This window comes from Dermochelys coriacea, chromosome 5, assembly GCF_009764565.3.
Source record: "Dermochelys coriacea isolate rDerCor1 chromosome 5, rDerCor1.pri.v4, whole genome shotgun sequence".
Taxonomy (NCBI): domain Eukaryota; kingdom Metazoa; phylum Chordata; order Testudines; family Dermochelyidae; genus Dermochelys; species Dermochelys coriacea.
This window is the reverse complement of record NC_050072.1, coordinates 61,184,430-61,204,265: the sequence shown is the minus strand read 5'-3', so window position 1 is coordinate 61,204,265 and position 19,836 is coordinate 61,184,430. Positions and strand designations below refer to the sequence as shown.

General features: G+C 36.7%; 1 protein-coding gene across 9 annotated transcripts in view; it reads left to right on the top strand.

The window, feature by feature from the left end:
- Nucleotides 1-19,836, top strand: part of KIAA0825 (KIAA0825 ortholog) — a 423,444-nt gene that overhangs the window by 224,891 nt on the left and 178,717 nt on the right. For all 9 annotated transcript variants that reach the window (XM_043514581.1, XM_038403489.2, XM_043514582.1 and 6 more), the window contains 3 exons: nucleotides 1,474-1,633; nucleotides 8,732-8,887; nucleotides 15,375-15,469. In XM_043514581.1, coding sequence (XP_043370516.1) covers nucleotides 1,474-1,633; nucleotides 8,732-8,887; nucleotides 15,375-15,469 — 411 coding nt within the window. The remainder of the gene's footprint in view (nucleotides 1-1,473; nucleotides 1,634-8,731; nucleotides 8,888-15,374; nucleotides 15,470-19,836) is intronic.

The window sequence follows — 19,836 nt, the reverse complement described above, 5'->3', positions numbered from 1 at the left end:
GACACTGATACGCTCCTTTGTCAGAGGGCCTCAACTTTTTCAATGTCAACCTCTAAGAAGCTTGACAAGAAATTCAGTTTGTGTCTATACACAGCATCAAAAGACCAGCTGTAAAATATGCTTTAATTCTAATGATCAATTTCTTTTTAAACTTTTTTTATAAAATATGCCATGATAACATAGTATCATTTACTTCTATTCAGCAAAGAACAAAATTATAGTTTATATTTTCAAACTATTTACTCTGTAAGAAGTTCTGAAGCTGAATATGGAAGCAATATCAGCATTAATGTCCAGCAGCTGTGTAGCATTTAAGTGAGCCTTCAGATCAACAGCAACTTTCAGCAGAACTTATTTTGTAATCATGGCATATTTTTAACAGTAAACTGCAATTTACAGCTATATGCACCACATCGTTGTTTATGAGTCTGAATAAAATTTTGAAAACAGAATGCTTATGTTGTGGATCTTAGTACGACTACAGTAATGAATGTAGCAAGCATGATGTGGTCAGTAAAGGTCTAATGTGTCCATCACTGTGATAGCTGCTTGTCAAGTTATATTTGTGCTGCAAACCCCAGTATTTAAGTCTTCTGAGATAGATGGTTCTTATAGTAGATAAAGATGCATTTCAACAGTTTCTCACTAGATACCTAATGAGCACATTATTAGTTTATGTTTCTTACAGAGGAAAAGTAAAAGGGAAAGTAGTCAAATAATCATAGTTACTAGTTTTGGGGATCATATGGCAGAGAAGAACAGGAAGTAAGTACTAGGTTAAAAATAAATAAATAAAACCAACAAGTGGCAAAAGGCTTCCTATGAATAACCAGTGAAAAACAGCCTAAGATTTAAATTTTCCAACTTATACTCAGTGTAATGGCTATCTGTCTGACATTTAATTAGTCTTTAATATAAGCAATCACAGGCAAAGAAAAATGTGCTACAGCTCAGCTGTAGCTCACGAAAGCTTATGCTCAAATACATTTGTTAGTCTCTAAGGTGCCACAAGTACTCCTTTTCTTTTTGCAAATACAGACTAACACGGCTGCTACTCTGAAACCTGTGCAAAAAATTGAATGCTAATGCTGTTTTTAGTAGCAAAAATACTTTTTTAATGCTAAGAGAAAATAGAAAAAGAATTCTTACATGTTCTTTAAAATGTTTTATATTTTCATCCTTCTGATTACAGCAATTTCAACAATTGCACTAATGTGAAAATACTTTATAGATAAGAATATAGAGGCAACAAAATGCTTATAGTTTTAATAGTCTTTCAAGTGCTTAACATAGTGTTTTTATTATAATTTTATAAAAACTTCAGAGATGTATCTAAACAGCATCATTTTGTGTGCAATCCAAATCTTTACAAATTATATATAGACTTACATTAACACTTTATATTAAGATTTTGTGGTTTAACAATGTCTATTACTTTACAATAGTAATATTTGTATGCTTTCTTTATTTTAGTGCCTTTATTTCAGTAGAAGAAGGTGCAGGGTTAGAGAAGGAAGGTATTGCATTTGAATTGACTGAGCAGAAAATAAACATGATGGTCCTGGATATCTGCCACAAACCAGGTGGCAGCAAGTACCTGAGGCAAATTTATCACATCATCCGGCTCAATGAGGTAGGGAAACGGCCTTTTTACCGAGCAATTAAGTGTGTACTGGCCTGAGGCAGCGTCTGCTGGCAGCTAAGGGTTAGTCAAGGAGGTGATAATGCTTCTTAAAGTCAATACCAAACTCAATATTGCATTGTAATAGAACCTATTCAGTTCAGGCTTTTCTGCATTTGTATAGTAAAGATTACTTTACAGGAAACAATATAGATTTTATTTAGGTACTTTAACAATAGCATGGCTCATAAACTTGCTTCAGATTTATATTGTGTAGACCACAGATTTATTTTAGGAGTTAGAACATAGTAAGAAAATCATCATGCTATTGAAAATCTGACTCCTACAGGAAGTAGAATTAAACATCATAAGTCAATTCTGCTGATTTTAAAAAAAACAAAACAACAAACACACCCTACAGCTGTAGGGGTGAAGTAAATTCATTGAGATGAAAGACTGATACAATCTGTATAACCCTTTGTAGTTAAATCACTTTTAATATTAATAGAAGAGCATCTATGCTAACCATTTGGAAACAAATTCAATTGTGTATTGCATCCCATAGAATCTAGACAAGAAAGGAGTCTCTCATGATTTCTGATATTTAGGGTTACCATTTTTAAGGTTCCCAAAAAAAAGACCCTGCCATCCCCCCTCCCACCATTGCTCGCTCTTCCCCCAGCCTCACTCACTTTCAGCAGGTTGGGGTGGGAGTTTGGGTGCAGGAGGAGGTGCGGGGTGCAGGCTCCAGGAGGGAGATTGTGTGCAGGAGAGGATGTAGGCTCTGGGAGGGAGTTTGGGTGTGGGAGGAAGTGTGGGGTGGTTTCTGGCCAGGTGGAGCTTACTTCGGGTGGCTCCTGAAAGCGACCAGCACATCCCTCTGGCAGCAGCTCCTAGGCGGAGGGGCCAGGGGCTCTCTGTGCGCTGTCCTTGCCTGCAGGCACTGCCCCACAGCTCCTATTGGCCACAGTTCCCGGCCAATGGGAGCTGCAGAGTCAGCGTTCAGGGCGGGGGCAGTGCACAGAGACCCGCTGCTCCTCCCAGGGGCCACAATGACATGCCAGCTGCTTCCAGAAGCTGTGCAGAACTAAGGCAGGCAGGGAGCCTGCCTTAGCCTTGCTGCGCCGCCGGACTTTTAGCAACTAAAATCTCCTGGTTTGGCTTCAGTAGCCTCTGGGATATAGAGCCTGATTCCGGGAGACTTCCGGCAAAACCAGGAGGGTTGGCAACCTTAATGATACTACAGATGTACATGAATTTATGTAATTTTTAAAAAAGCATTATTTATATATATTTAAAGTAAAACCAAGTGCAAATAACAGAATGCATGATACTGTAAATTTAGGGATAGGCCAAGATTTTCAAAATTGACTGCCTACAGTCAGGCTCCTAAATCCACAATTAGGCACTTAAGTCCATGTTATGTCAATCAGAGCAGCTGGTCACTCATCACTTCAGAAAATCAAGTCAGTTGTTTAGTTGCCTAAGTATGGACTTTGGAGCCCAACTTTGTGCATCTGTTTTTGTAAATGTTAGCTATGATGTATGTCTGTATAAAAGTACGCATATATACAGAAATCATGGAAATTTTGCCTTATTTGGAGTAGAACACAGTATCTGTTTAGTAACATCTCTCAACACTACTCAACAGTTTAAACAACAAAGTGAAGAGTACATCTATACGACATCTTTAAGTGAAAACATTTTCAAAGGGGCCATACTCAAGACCCTGGCAAGGCTCAAACAGATTTCTTCAACGTGGCTGTGAAACCACTAAAAATGTATAGTTTTTGGCACAAAATCATGCTAAGCACTTTTAAACACTGCTTTCCATAACTAGTTTAACATTTGTGATGTGAACAAAAGCTTACATGACAAATCAGTAAGTGGCTGCTCAGAGTAATCATTCCAAAGAATGGAGAAAATGGGATGGTGATTTTTAGTAGCTTTACTTTGTGAAATCAGCACCACAAAGTTATTGAAATTTATAATAGATTTTGTGGAGCTGTGGTACCGAAGTTATGTATTCATCAAAATAATATAAATAAATAAATAGAAATTGTCATCTGGTAGCTTCCAAAGAAGACAGCCTCTCATAGACTGAGTCAACAATAGAGATACAAGGTGAGGTAGTATCTTTTATTGGACCTACTTCTGTTGGTGAAAGACAGACAACCTTTCAGACTTGCACAGAACTCTTAAGAAGAAGAGCTCTGTGTAGGCTCAAAAATTTGTCTCTCATACTAGCAGAAGTTGGTCCAATACAAGATATTACCTCACCCACCTTGTCTCACTAATATCCTGCAATCAACACTGCTACAACAACACTGCATATGAGTCAAGAATGTTCTGTTCACATTATTGTTTCACACACAGTCACAGTTGGTGAGAACATACATTATGTACTTGCAAATTTGGTTTTATTCGTATTTATATTTACATTTATGAAACATGCTCATTTCTTAGTCTCTTAGCTGAAATGCAGTAATAAAACAATACTTAAAATAACAAATTTACCATTGTTGATGAAATTTCTATCTCAAAATATATCTCCACCATTCTTTCCAACACAAGAAAATACCTTTGTAAAAAGATAGGTCTTACGTCATGTTCTGATGCTCACCACAGGGAAAGCAAGTTCCAAAGTTGAGTGCCCTCTATTGAGAAATCAAGGGATCCCACAGTTGAAAGCTCTAATTGTAATACTGCTTACTTGAGGGTATTGTTTAACATATGCAAAAGGCCTAGTTAAATTTATGCAAATAACCCATAAATAATGGTCATAGCCTTTCACTGTAACTTGGTCATTTTATGACATCAGGTAATAAGTAACAATCATTTTTGGAAGTTGAGAATAAATGGGTGATTTACTGGAGCCAAAAGCTCCATGTTAATACCAGTTTTCACTTCTGATTGTATCATATTTAGAGACTTCAAAAAGTATCAGCATCCTTTGTCTCCAAAAGAGAATCCTTAATCTTGCAGGAAACAATTTGAGATGTCCTTCCCTCATAATGATATCCTAATAATGTCAAAGACCATTCTTTTCATCTATGCCAAGTAACTCATTTCCATGGAAAACAGAATTTTAGGCTATTCTAAAGTCAATGTGACAGATTCTAGCCCCCACTGAAGCCTGTATGCTTTGCTCTGATGACACAAAGGGTATGTCTTCACTGCATCTGGACAGGAGCCTTCCAGTCTGGGTTCACAGACTTGAGTTTCCGCTGTAAAAATAGCTTTGTAGAATTGTGGCTGGAGCTCAGGGACTCAAGCGTGATGGGCAATGTCAAAGCAACATCTACACAGCTGTTTTTAGCATGCTAGCATGAGCCCCTCAAACGCAAGTCGTGGACCTGAGCTGGGAGGCTTGCTCCAAGATGCAGTGTGGAAATACCCAGAAGGGCCAGAAAGTTTCAACTAAGGACTCCCTGAGCATGGGAGAATCTCTGGCTGGCATAGAGCCAGTGTGTAACAACACTTCCCAACAGCTCAGACATGAGAAGTGCATTAGAACAGCCTTCAGACTGCTCCAATTTGTGGTGGGGATTAAATTGGCCCATAGCCAACCTGGGGGTAGGGAACTTGCAAAATGAATTCAAGAGTTGCCTATGCACCCCCTTTTCCCTCACTCAGAGGTGTTGAGCAGAGGTAAAGTGTACTTGAGAACCTGGGTCACAGTGTAAAAGTTTTCTTGCTTCTTGAAGAAGCCCATTCCTATATCTGGAACTAAACAGGTTCAGTAGAAAGGTGTATAGAGTTAACTCATTGACAAGATGGAGGTGCAGTGTCTCCTTATTTATGTAAATAGAATAGTCATCAATGTTTACATCAATTCCATGGACAGACACTGTCTATAAAATCAATATCCACATATTCTTCACATTTGGGTGGCGAAGAAAAGAAAGTTACTTATGAGAAACTGTTCTTTCATTGGTAATGGCTCCACTACTGCTCTCCAAGAGTTTATACACACACTTTTTCAAGATGAACATCTTATTAGAGCAAGAGGTGTATTTTCTGATGCCTGTCTTCTTGACTTCATCCATTATGCCAGGCAACAAAAGTTCCCCCACAGTTTGGACTAACAAGAATTGATTTAAAAATTGTCAAAAACAAGCACTAATTAACTTTAACACATTAATATATGTAAGTCTAACTGTTGTAAACTAATGAGAGAAATAGGGACTGTTTCTGTGACTGCACTGATTGTTGGAAAGAGAGAAATGAAGAAAGAGGAGGCAGGATGTTTTACAACTTTGAATACTTATGAAATTTGCATGTCACGCAACACCTAATTGCCAGGCTATACAAGCCAGTTTGACAGGTTTCAGAATAGCAGCCGTGTTAGTCTGTATTCGCAAAAAGAAAAGGAGTACTTGTGGCACCTTAGAGACTAACAAATTTATTAGAGCATGCTCGGGGGTCGCATCACTAGTTATAAGTAAGCCACAAGTAAGCCAGTTTGAGTCTAACCTGTATCACATTAGTGATATTTTCACTAATATACCCAGGTCTTTTCCCTCCTCTGTCATTTCCAACTGATGAGCCCACAGCTTATAGCAAAAAAGTCTTATAGTCTGTAAGTACACAATCTTTCACTTTGGACTATTAAATTTCATCCCATTTGTATTATTCCAGTCCTCAAGGTCATCCAATTCTTCTAGTAGAATATTCGATCCTCCTCTGTATTGATGATGCCTCCCAATGTTGTTTCATCAGAACATTTCATTAGCACTCTCCTACCTTTTGTGTCAAGGTCATTAAGTAATGTCATTAAGGTCATTAAGTAAAAATAAGATTTGCCTGAAAATCGATCCATGAGGAACTCCACTAGTAACCTCCCTCCTGACCAATAGTTTTCCTATTAGCACAACCTATAGTTGCTTCCCCATTAACTAGTACCTTACAATTCCTGTACTAATCCCCAGCTTCTCCAGTTTGACTAATGATTTCCTGTGTGTTACCATATCAAATGCTTTACTGAAGTCCAGATAGATTAGATGTACCATTTTAGCTGGTCTAAAAACATTAGTTATCTTATAAAGAAGGATATCAGCTTAGACTGGCATGATCCACCGCTGGTAAACGTATGTTGCATTTTATCTCATTTTCCATTTACCTTCATGTCTTTAGTTATTCTTTTCTTTAAAATGTGTTCTAAAACCTTGCATACTATTGAGGTCAGACTAGCAGGTTCGTAGTTGACTGGTTTATTTTTTCCTTCTTTCTTAAATATAGATACTATATTTTCTATTCTCCAGTCATACCATTCCACCTCCAGTTAACAGATAAATTGAAAATCTTTGGTATCAGACTTGCAATTTTATATGACAGTTCTTTCAGTATTCTGGGATGCAGTTTATCCACTCCCCTGCTACCCCTCCCAATCTGAGTACATTAAATTATTTTTTAGTTTTGCTTCCATCTTGAATGTGGTAATTTCTATACACTCATTCCCATTAACCATCTTGCCTTTTCCCCCATGTTCAACATTAGCATCCTTATTGAAAACTGAGGCAAAATATTAATTTAGTTTTGCAGTCTTATTATCGATATTATAGCTAGATTATCCTTAATTTCTCATCCATCCTCATTGCATAGTGGCTGCCCACTTCTTTTTATTTATATGGCTAAAGAGTTTTTTACTATTTGTTTTAATTTCTGTTGCAAGGTATAACTCAGCTTGACTTTGGCAATTCTTATTTTATCCCTACACTTTCTGACCTCCAACGTATAGCTTTCTTTGCTGATCAGTCCCTTTCTTTTTAGGATTTTGCTTAATATCCTTTCCTAATATCCTTTTTGAAGTGGTTATTCATTTAGTAAATGCTGGAGTCCATTCCTACATGCTTGGGATGCAAATTCCAGATAGTTTCTGCACCTTTAACTTAATTTCAAGCCTCCTCCATGTTTAAGGCCTTGAGATCATCAGTCTAGTTTACTTCACAAACTGGTTCCCTTAATTTCTCAACATTTGCCCTTTTGAAATTAAACACTTTAGTTACCAACCAGTTTTTTATTTATCCTTCCATTTAATTTCAATAGAATCGACACCTGATCATTCCATTCAAGGTTATTTTCTACAAATAGAATGTTTATAATGTCTTCATTACTTATCCAAGCCAAATCTAAAAAAGCATCACCTCTTGTTGGTTCATTACTATTTGAAGACATGTCTGCTGGCATCCAGGAATAACTGGGTCATACCATTATTAGTAATATTTGTTCTCCAGTCTATATCTAGGAAGTTAGTCTTCCATAATGACACAATTTTTGATAGTATTTATCTCTCTCATCAAAGAGATCTCTGTCCATTTCCAGATTCCACCCTTGGAGGAGGAGAAGGGTCTAGAGCAGACCCCTAACACTACCTTAATAGAATCTCTTATACAATCTTTCTCCAAAGTGATTTTGAGACAAACTGATTCTGTTTTATCCATGCTAATGCTATCACTTCTTATTTCTTGTGTCTGTCACATCATTGAGGTACAATGCTTCTGATTTCCTTACTGTACCACATCATTGGTGTACAGTGGTACCACATCATTGGTGTAAAGTGGTACCACACCACATTTACCTTTATTTTTTTCTCTCTTGAGGTATATCCATCAATACCTCTATTCCAGTCACAACTGCAATTCCACCATATTTCTGTTATCTTTATACTATTTGGTTTTGCATCCTGCACCAATAATACTAGTTCCACTATTTTGTTGCCCAGGCTTCTTGCATTAGTGTACAAACATCTCACCTGACTTCAGAATATTTCCTAGACAGATTAAATATAATCCTTTCACTATTCGTATCATCTACCTGACTATTCCTCCCATCAGTATTATTAATCTTTTTGTTTGGGGTCCATACTCCTACCCTCTGGAGTTCCTTTTCCCTGTACTAAATCCTCATTTACATGCAAATGCTTCTGTCAGATGCTCTGGACCTGACTGGAGCCCAGTGGGGCAGGAAGAAGAGAGTGCGGAGAGGAGGGAGAGATCTGATAATAATCTGTCTGGGCAAAGAGACTAGCTAAATTTATATGTGGAATTTGACCAGACTATTGCTATCAAGGATAGGTGGTACTCATTAACTTGTATTTCTTCTTAAAAGGATTATTTGAAAGAGCTGCTGTCTTGTGGGAATTCTTCTGAAGAGGATGTAATGCCCATTGAACATTCACATTTGACATTGAGGAGTGCACAAGAGCAGCCTGTTTTCAATCCTTTCCAGGTGCATCGTCAATATTGTGCAAATGTGTTTGATCAGGTTAGTGAAAGTTTTTGAAATTTTCAAGTCCTATCAATGAAAATATCACATATTATAATATAAGGAATGCAGGTCATACCTACACAATGAGGCAGTCCTGGAAAGCAGTGACTCTGAAAATAATTTAGGAATTAGTGGACAAGCAACTCAACATGATTTCTCAACTGTAACGTTGTGGTAAAAAGAGCTAATGTGATCCTTGTCTGTATAAACAAGGGAGTAGTGAATAGGGTTAGGGAGATTATTTTACTTCCGGATGTGGCATTGCTGAAATCGACACTGGAATTTTGTGTGCAGTTCTGATGTTCACATTTTTAAAAGGATGTTGAAAAATTGGAAAGGGTGCAAAATAAGAGAGACAAAAATTATTTGAAGGGTGGAAAAAATGCCTTTCAATCTGTTTACCTATTCAAAAAGAAGATTGAGTTGACTTGATTACAGCATACAAGTAACTTTACGAGGAGAAAATAACAGATACTAAAGGGCTGTTTAATCTAGTGGAGGAAGGCCAAACAATAACCTATGGCTGGAAGATGAAGCCAGACAAATTCAAATTGGAAAGAAAAGGCAAACATTTTTAACAGTGGGGATGATCAACTGTTGAAACAAGCTATCCCAGGAAGTGGTGGATTCTCCATTTCTTGAAGTCTTCAGATCAAGACTGAATATCTTTCTGAAAAATTTTCTTCAGCCAAACACAAGTTATTGTCCTTAATACAGGGGTAACTGGGTGAAACTTAGTGGCCTGTGATATACAGGAGGTCAGACTAGATGATCTAATGGTCACTTCTGGCCTTTAACTCCATGAAACTATGATGACAGTGATGGTAGGTGTTGAAATCATGATAATTAACTAATTGGCATAGGCACAAACTTCATAAAATTGCTTGGGTGCTTGCTGCCTCTAAAGTGCTGACAATTCTAACCCATTTGTATAATGCAAGGAGGTTGTCATTGACACATTTCCCCTCCCCCCCGCCCCGTTCTTTTATCTGTATTGTTGCTGTGATGTGGATCTCATGTACTTGAGGAGTTTGTATTCTTTCACCTATAACTACATTACTTCAGTATGAACACGGGAAGTACATTTTTATGGATGATTTTTCATTATCTTGATGCAATGGACTGCATCTCTCTGCTGAAGACAGTGGCAAAGCTTGAAGTGCATATTTGGGAGAAATGATGAAAAAACATCCATAGAACACACTACCTGATGACAGTCATTGTCAAAAATGCGAGACACTATAGTAATGGTTGCATTGGAAATATATAGATTAAATAGAAAAAAAAAGAGAAAAGTATGTATTTCCAATGTTCATATTAGGCTAATCAGGTAAAATGTTAAGATATCCAATTCCAGAAACTAGTACCTTGCCAGGTCAGCAGGGTTTTGTTTTTGGTTTTTTTTAATTAGATCTAAGGTAAAATCATCAAAAATCCCTAAGTCTGAGAAGGTCACTTAGGGTACAAATCTCAAAAGTCACTTTTAAAATGGGATTTATGTGCCTAGATCACATAGGCATTTTTGAAAAATTTATTAGGAGACTTTGCCAATCTTCTTAATCCCTTTAGGCACCCCCACAATTTCAAATGGTAATATAAATGCTGATCTTTTAAACTGTTACACTGAAGTACGCACTAAACTTCTTCCTCTAGACAACCCCTTATCTTTTTTCAGTACAAATTTGTTTGGTATTTCGGTAAAGATATCACCTCTGCTCTCTTTAGTGATGGCTAAAGATGAGTTTCACTGTATATGCCATTTTCTAAATATTGTTTAATAGATATTTAATCCATGTGATGTATTTCAGTGAAAGTGTTAATGGTGTGACTGATGGAGATGAATACTAATTTGAGACTCTTGACCCCAGTTGAACTAGTTTTAAGCCTGTATTGCTCGTTCTCGTTCCACAAGTTCCTTTGTAAATATCCTAAATGAAGAGGATGCAAGGGAGGAATTACTTGTCTTAGACAACTGGGAAAAAAATTAAATGGTGTCCAAATTTGGAACGCAGATAATATTTTTATCATGCCTGTTACAGTTCTTGCCTACATTCATTAATAGTGAGTAGAATAAGACCTTCAAATACTGACAACTCAGGGCAGAATTCTTTTGCTATATGACCGAGTTGCAATACTCCATTAATCAGCAGGTGACAAGAGATAGTTCATATTGGGATTGTGTTGGATTCCAGAAATTTTAGCATAAAATCTGTTTATCAGAACTTGGAAAACTGTCCGAGCATTTAAATAAAAATAATTAATGGACTATAGACCTTAAAGTATCATGTGTCAAACCTATTAGTCAGTAAATCAACTTGCTTCCTGAAATTAATTTTACTATTAAAGAAGTTACCTTATTTTATTTCCTTAAAAATGTACTTTTAACACATGAATATAGAAACTGCCATACTGGAATAGACCAATGGTCAGTCTAGTCCATTATCTGGTCTCTGACAGTAGCTACTACTAGATTCTTCAGAGGACAGTACAAGAAAACTCAGAATTGACAATTATTCTGCCTAAATTTCTTCTTATCCCCATCAGTCAGTGGTTGTCCTCTCTCCTGAAGCATGAGAGTTTATAAATCTCTGATCTGTTTCTTTATTTTTACCATATATAATTTAAGTATATATATGTTTTCATTACCCACATAAATGTTGAATCCTTGTTTGAATCCCACTAAGCCTCTGGCCTTCACAGTATCTTTTGTCAGTGAGCCAATTATGCATTGTGTAAGAGTATTTCCTTCTATCAGTTTTATACTCGTTGCCTTTCAATTCCAAAGACTGTGCCTTAGTTCTTCTATTATGAGAGCATAAATAGGAGTGCCAGCTTCGTGTTTATTCAGGATTCTGTGTATTCCATGGCATAGTGGCACTAAATTCAGGAACAAGAGCAGCTGAATTCTGCAGCACTGTTAACTTACTCTGTTCCCGTAAAATTCTCTTCATTTACAATCCCTTCCCTCCCGCACGGTCCATTACCACTGGGTTTGGATTAGCCTAAATAAGCCAGGAAGTGGGTGAACCAGAAGGGTATGCTGGCCTGCCTGGAGAGTATTGGCAGGGATGAGCTTCTTAAGCTGGTTACAGGCTCCCGCTTCCTAGCACTCATCGGGGAGAGAGTTTTGGAGACGGGTCTCTTGAACAACAAGATAGCCTATATTCATGGAGCTAGGCTACCTAAGGAATATATTGGGGGAAAATTATCATAGAAAATAATCCTTTACAAAAATATTTATTGACAAATTTGTTTTCTATCAGTACTTTTGACTACGGCCCATATTAAAAATAAATATAAATGAAAAATGTGTCAATATTTTCACTGTGTTCTTCAGGTGAATGGACTCCACACTCCAGCCCCATAAGCCTCTGTTCCCCAGTTAATTCTCCTGCAGGGTGGAATTGATTGGGCAAGGAGACAGAAAACAAAATGTCTGGTACCTGCCTGCAACAATATGGGATTCTCATGCAAAAATGCTGAATTGTTCAGCATCTTCAAAAAAGGATAGATTTTGCAGCAAGTTCTATGGCTGTGGAATCACAAAACATATAGGGGCCCTATTTTTACCATTCATTATTTTATATACCTATGTCATGTCCCCTCTTTTTTTGTTTTCTCTAAACAAAGCAGTTCCAAACTTTTCATTCTCCCTTCATATACAATTCTTGTTGTAGTTTTTTTTTAACCTCTTAACATTTTCAACATCGATTGCTGTACCCCTTCTGTTTCTACATTGAGCAGACGACTACATTGAGTTGTCCACAATGACTGTCAGGTCTTTTTCCTTCGGGGCTACAGTTAAAATAGAACACAGAAATATGTATGAATAGTTCAAATTATTCCTTACAATGTGCATTACTTTACATTTGTCAACACTGAATTTCATCTGCTGCCTTAGGTTTTTCCTGGCAGCTTCTTTAGTCTTGAGTAACCCAACTGATTTTGTGTCATTTGTAAGCTTTGCCACCTCACTCTCTATTCACCTATTTTACCACATCACTGAACAACAGTGGTTTAGGACAGACTTTGGAGCCACGCCCTGTTATCTTTTTGCCATTATGAAATTTTATAATTTGTTTTCACTCTTTGTTTTCTGTGTTATAGCCAGTTTCTAATACAAGACAATACTTTTCTTCTGACCCCACGACTACTTGGTTTTCTTAATATAAGTTCTTGTTATGGATTTTTTCAAAGGCTGTTTAATGGTCTTTTAAACTGCCTTCAAAAAAGTCCATAACAAGAACTAATAAACTATATCAACAGGTTGTCTCTTATTTGCTATCTTGTTGACATATGCAAAGAATTATGGTAGATTAGAAGGCATGAATTTCTTTTTCTGAAGCCATGCTACGTTGTCCCCATCATATCATGTTCATCAAGAGGTTTAATAATTCTTTTTAATTATAATTTCAGCCAGTTTACCTGGTCCTGAAATAAAGTTCGCTGCTCTGTACACCCCAGGATCAACCATAGCAATTTAATTAAATATTATGTGCATTTGTTATCTTCCAGCCCTTTGGTTTAGTAGCTAATTTGAGAGAGAGCGCATAATTACTGTTCACAATTCAGCCACTTTATTTTTACATTTCTTCAGAACTCCTGATGTTTTCCATCTAGTTGTAGCAATTTGTTACTCTGAATTTTATCACTTTGTCCTGACATCTCAATCTCTAACAGTGCCTCTTCTTTGCTACCGAATAAGAGTAAGGCTCGGGTCATGCAGCTCCTCAATGGATCTGTTGTGAAGGCTGCTTCAAAGAAATCATTTAGCTTATCTCTAGTGATTTTACCTTCCTACACTACTCCTTTACTTTAGCACCAGACTGACCAATTCTCTCCCAGGCTTCCTCCTTCTATTACATTTACAAAGTTTCTTGGTTGGTTTTTTTTTCTTTCTGTTTGCTCTTCAAATCCCCTCTTTTTAGCCCTTCTAATTTCACTTATGTTCGATGTTCCCTCTGTTTTTTTGTTGTTCTGTGTGTAGAATGAATGACTACTTGAGTTTACAGTTAGAACATTGGAGCACTGTCTTTCCTGCTTCGATCTCCTCCCTCTTTAACTCTCTTTCCTCCCTCTTCATTAACTCCTTCCATCTCTCATCTCATTCTTGATAGACTTTTTCCTCCTCATTCATTCTTAATCAGACATTCACTTCCACCATCCACTTTCTTCCCCATTTACTCACTTACTCTCTTTTACTTTCCCTGCCCCTCTCTCCCATTCTTCCTTTGTCTATCCTTCCCTCTCCCTGACTTTTATTGTGTGTGAGTGCATGAAGGAAGGATGGAGGGGGTAAAAGAAAGGCGGAGAGACAGGGAGGGAACTAAAGCAGCTGGGTGGAGGAGGAACCCTGGAGTATATTCAACTGTCTCCAGTAGCACCAGAGGTTCTGCGGGAATAGGGAACCCTGAATATCTTGTTGGAAACTCTGCTTGCTTCAGTTTACATTACAATACTTCCTATTGGCTTAATTTGGGCTGGATTTCAATTTTCTACAGGAGACTTGTTTGGCTTAAATAAGTTCTTGAACCTTGCCATTTAGCCATATATATTAATATACATATATATGGGTATTTACCTTCCCTCTTCTTTTTTTGTTTAGGGGTTTACATAATTCCTGTTACTATTTATTATTGTATAGGAAAGTAGCCTCCATTCAGAGTCATAAGGATTTTAATTTCCCCAGTTTTGACTAGCTTCATCGTATTTTTTTTTTAAACTCCTAGCCAAATTTACTTTCACCATACTAATTTTGGGAGCGATCCTTCCCCCAAGTATATTGAACTTAATTGTATTATGGTCACTATTCCTTACTGGCTGAACTATAGTTAATAATGTTAATGTTATACAGCTACAAGTATTGCTTTGTAAGCATAATATTCTTGTATGACATCATTTGTCTGCATACAGTTATTGTAGGGTAGATTTTATTAATTAAATAAGCAACAGGGCATTTACTTGAGTTCATATTGTCTATATTTATAGGTATTTATAATAACCATCTGGTGATTGCAATGCCTTACACAACAATAGACAAGTAAAATATCTTGCACTAATTAAGATACAGCATGAATTCCAGCTACACCAAGTTCTTTCTCTTGATAAACTTTTTGCTGACAGTAGAAAATGTAAATTGCTACAATACATAAAAAGTTGCCAATTATTTTACTTTTCAAATAGAGTCAAGCTCTCAGAGAAAGTGACTGGGCAAAATGCCATTAACAGTTGGAAGAATAACGACTCAAAAAATTGATTTATCTTTTTATAAATAATGGCTACATTCCCAAATGGATTTATAAATTAATTGCTGTCTTATTGGAATAAAAACCTTCTTCTATGGACATGATTGATATCATCTGTTTAAGTCCTTGTTCTAGATCCCCCTCCTTCTTAGTTAGTCTATCACAGCTGGAGCTTTAATTTACTGATCATATTAACTCTGATTAATAACTAACAATAGCTTCTTCCCATACCTCAACAGTCAGCCATTACTGAATGGAACTGGGATTGGTCAGTCTTGCTGACAAATTATCTGGGACTGAATCAGATGACATTCAGGGCACTGCTGGCACACAGGTAATAAGATTCGTATATAGAATGTCTGTACTTTCCAATTTTTGGTGTTACTTTATAATGGACTATACATTAAAGTTAATTTTGACACAAATTGTAAAATAATTGGGAAATATATTTTTAAACTACAGAATTTTAAAATGTCAATTGTTCAAAAGGATAGTTTTTCTGTATTTGGAATGTGATGAGAAAGTCTAGTGATAAATGTATACTTTACAATTTATAATTTTTATCTCAAGGGATAAACGCCTGTGTTTTTTGTGATTGATTCCAGAATTTGTTTGTCTTTGTCCACAAGCAGTATTTTACACAGTAATAAGAGCAAATTTTTGCTTTTCCAAATCCATAATACTCATATAAATTTCAGCTGTGTAGCCCAGAACTCGGGGAAATTCTTGTTAAAATAAGTAATGAAGGCCTAAATTCAGTGATGTCATGGCAAATGATAGCTATAGCACAGGAACATTAATTTAAATTGTTTAAAAATAATGCAACACACATTTTACTTAACGATGCTAATAGTTCCTCTTTAAAATTACATTTTTGTCTTTTAAAATTGCAGTGCTTAATGAACAGCAAGGATGTTTAATGTAAAACTAATGATATTCTTAAAACTTACAGACTGTTGATAGGTGTGCATGTAAAATACTGTAAGTCCTTTGCAGGTAGTATTTATATGCTGTATTTGTGTCTTACCCTATTAGATATAACAAAAATAGTAATTTTGTCCTTGGTATAGGACAAATTTAAGTATGCATAGTAAATCATTTTCTTATATATTTAAGGTATTTCTAAGGTGCCTATGACCTCTATTTGTATGAAAGGAAGCTGATATCTTTGGAGCAATGAATGCTCCTTCCTAATATGTATAGGGTTTCTCCTGTAATGTACTCATTTTGTATGTGTGAAGTTACCCTTTATTTACTAGCCTATGGACAGGATAAAGGGACCTGCTACTACTGACATCTAGTGAGATATTCTTTAGCTGAAATGATGGTGATCCGTGACTTTTGGAGGTGAGGGGACCAGAGTTCTAGACCACGCTCTGCAGAAACTGTGATTTGTTCAGTAATTGTTGTCTGCAACATATTGATTTGTTACATGTTGGTAGTGTGATGGATGTGAAAGCTCTGAAACTTGAAAAGATTATTTTCTTGAGATGTGCCAGATGCTATGGGCAAAGGGATTGTTCGTAAACGTGCGCATCTATAAATGTTATATGCATATTTGTGAGCTAGGGATAGTATGCTCGAGAGAGAGTTACTGAGCTTCCACAGGGAACTAAAATCAGTGGGAGACAATTAATGCAAATCCTGGCACAGTAAGCAACTCCAAAGAAGTACCACCCATTGGGCAGAAATGTGTATATTGGTACAGACTGGGTTCAAGAGGCCCAGCAGACAAATAACAGGATTTTGATATAAAGGGGGAAGCTGAAATGATTAAGAGACCCTCACTTTGATCCAATATTTTCAAAACACTAACTTTTCAGTTAAACCAAAATTAATTGACAAAGATGTTACAATAGCAAAGAATGCACACTATGTCATTCCCTACTTACTGCTTACAGCTGCCCTCAGTTAAAAAGAAGGAATTTGTATTTTGAAAACAAATACAAATTACTCTGTGTGTCTATAAACAAAAGGTATGACTCCAACCCATAACAGGAACTTAAGCTCTGAGGCTGGCTCTTATACTGTCCTGGCTGCTGCTGTCATCAGCATGAGCCAAAGGCAGTGGAGAAGGGTTGGTGTGACTTACAGATGAAAGCTGCTCTCTCAGGCCACAACAACTCCCCTGTTGACTTATAATTTATTTAGCTCCTTCTCCTTGCGTGATGAGTGTAAAGAGGAGCACCTGATTTACCTTCTCTACACTACCTATTATTTTATATACTTCTGTCATGTCATCTATTATTTGACTCCTTTTTAAACTGAATTGTCATAATCTTGATCATTTCTCCTATTTTGGAAGTCTCTCCATTAATTGTCCTTCTTTGGATTCATTCAGTTTTTGATGGATCCTTATTGAGATGAGGTGAACAAAACTGAGCACATTATTTAAAATGAGGCCATACTATCAATTTATAAAACAGCCACTATAGTATTTTCAGCATTATTTTCTATCAGTTTATTTAACATGTTCTAACATCTTTCTTCCCTTATCGGCTGCTGCTGGACAATGAGGATACATGTTTTCATCAAGCTGTCCAGTGATGTCTAATTCTAGTTCCCTTTTTAAGCTTAAATGCTGTCTATTTGACACTATGTTTACTAAGTATGCTCTGCTGATTCTCTTGCAGTAGAAAAACTAAGCAAAAAGTGCTTATGGGACTCATTTACCAGGGAAATGCCTCCCCAACCTAGTTATTGACTGAGTGAGATTGGGACAAGTTTTGTCCCTGAGCCTGCAAGTAGTAGGCACATTAATTAGTTGGCAGTTAGAGGAGGGTAAAAGGCTTCCAGTAATGGATAAAAGGGGAATGAATCTTTGCAAACTATTCAGTGCTGGCTCCATCTACATGTTGGAATCCTGCCTTTCCTAGTCCTGTAAACCCTGAAATAAAAGTATATTTAGAAAATGTTTTTAAAAGAAATATCTTGGTTAGTGATATTACATTAACTCATGGTTATATAATGTAAAAGGTCATAGAGACCAACCTATTAAAGTAAGAGGGGCAGAGAGCAGTGATCCGTGTTTAACCCATTAACAGATCAGACCTTCCAGAAACTTTGACCTAGTTTTCTTAACAATAGGGGGGAAAAGGTGGTTAAACGGCAATTCTTTCCATGGCTGATGTAATGTGGATATTTTTACATAGTTCTAGCTGTGAGAGTAGTTGGAATGGGAGATAAAATATGGTTTTCAGTTACATCTGAAGTGTTATGTTTGAATAAGTATTCTCATTAATGATTTACAATATTAAACTAATTTATAATACATGTCTGATTTTCACATGCATAAGAAAAATCCTACATGTACGCTGCTTTTTTTTTTTTTGCCTTTCACATGACATAAATATGCAACACTTTTTTATAAGCTCTTAGAGGTTTGCTTTTCCAAAAGTGAACCCCCTGGCTTTACTACACAAAATATATATTCAAAACATACTACACAAAATATATATTCAAACTAGAAGAACTACAGCCTTTAATCATAATTTAATATTGATATATTTCTCAACTTGTGAACAATTACAAATTTCATATAGCAAAAATATCTACTGCTATATTGCTAAATGAGTAGGTATGTTGATTTATAATGTATAAATCCACTGTCTTTTTGAACATTTGCCTGTATATCCTGTACATTTGCACACATAGTGATATAGAATTGTTGGACTGGAAGGGACCTCGAGAGGTCATCTAGTCCAGTTCCCTATGCTAATTCCAGGAGTAAGTATTATCTAGACCATCCCTGACAGGTATTTGTCCAACCTGCTCTTAAAAATCTCCAATGATGGAGATTCCACAGCCTCCCTAGGCAATTTATTCCAGTGCTAAACCACCGAAAGGAAGTTTTTCCTAATGTCCAACCAAAACTGCCCTTGCTGCAATTTAAGCCCATTGCTTCTTGTCCTATCCTCAGAGGTTAAGAAGAAAAATTTTTCTCCCTCCTCCTTGTAACCACCTTTTATGTACTTGGGAACATGGCCCCATTGAAAGGATTTGCTTTTTTAAAGCTCTCATAAAAAGTAATCTCCACTCAGATTTTAACACCTGCTTGCTCTCACACACATGCAAGTTAAAAGAAATACTTTAAGATCTCATTTGTATTTATTTTAAGAGAATTAAAACTGCTAATTTGCATGCTACTGTAAATGTGAACAGTTGTGCTATTTTAATATCTGTGATGTAATCTACAGTTATGCTGGGGTTGGGTGAAATCTCATTGAAGCTCATGGGCACAATAGCTGCCCTTCATTCAGGATAAACATAAGTAGTTAAGCTGTTTTTGAGAAAGATCGCGGAAACAATATGAGCCATTGCTCAAAAAATAGGCCAAATGCAACACCAGTGAGAAGCTGTGTGGGCAAAAGGAATTTTCAGGAGTGTGAATGCAAACAATATAGGGCTGGATATCGTTTGTGTGGGGTGGGGTGGGGTGGGGGAGAGCAGAAGCATCACAGTAGCAGACACAGAGGACTGCAAGACTGCAGAAAGCCAAGGACTGTCAGAGAAGTACTTGTTGTGTGAGCCTGAGAAGGACTGCTGTTTGGGGAAAAAAAAAAAAAGACTTCATATATTGAGCTAGGAAACTGTCTATGGTATTTGATTGCTACTGTGTTTAGGGAAACTGAACTTCGTGTACATTATTTGTAAATAAACTGGATTACCTCAAATAAATACCTGATTCCATCATCAATTTCT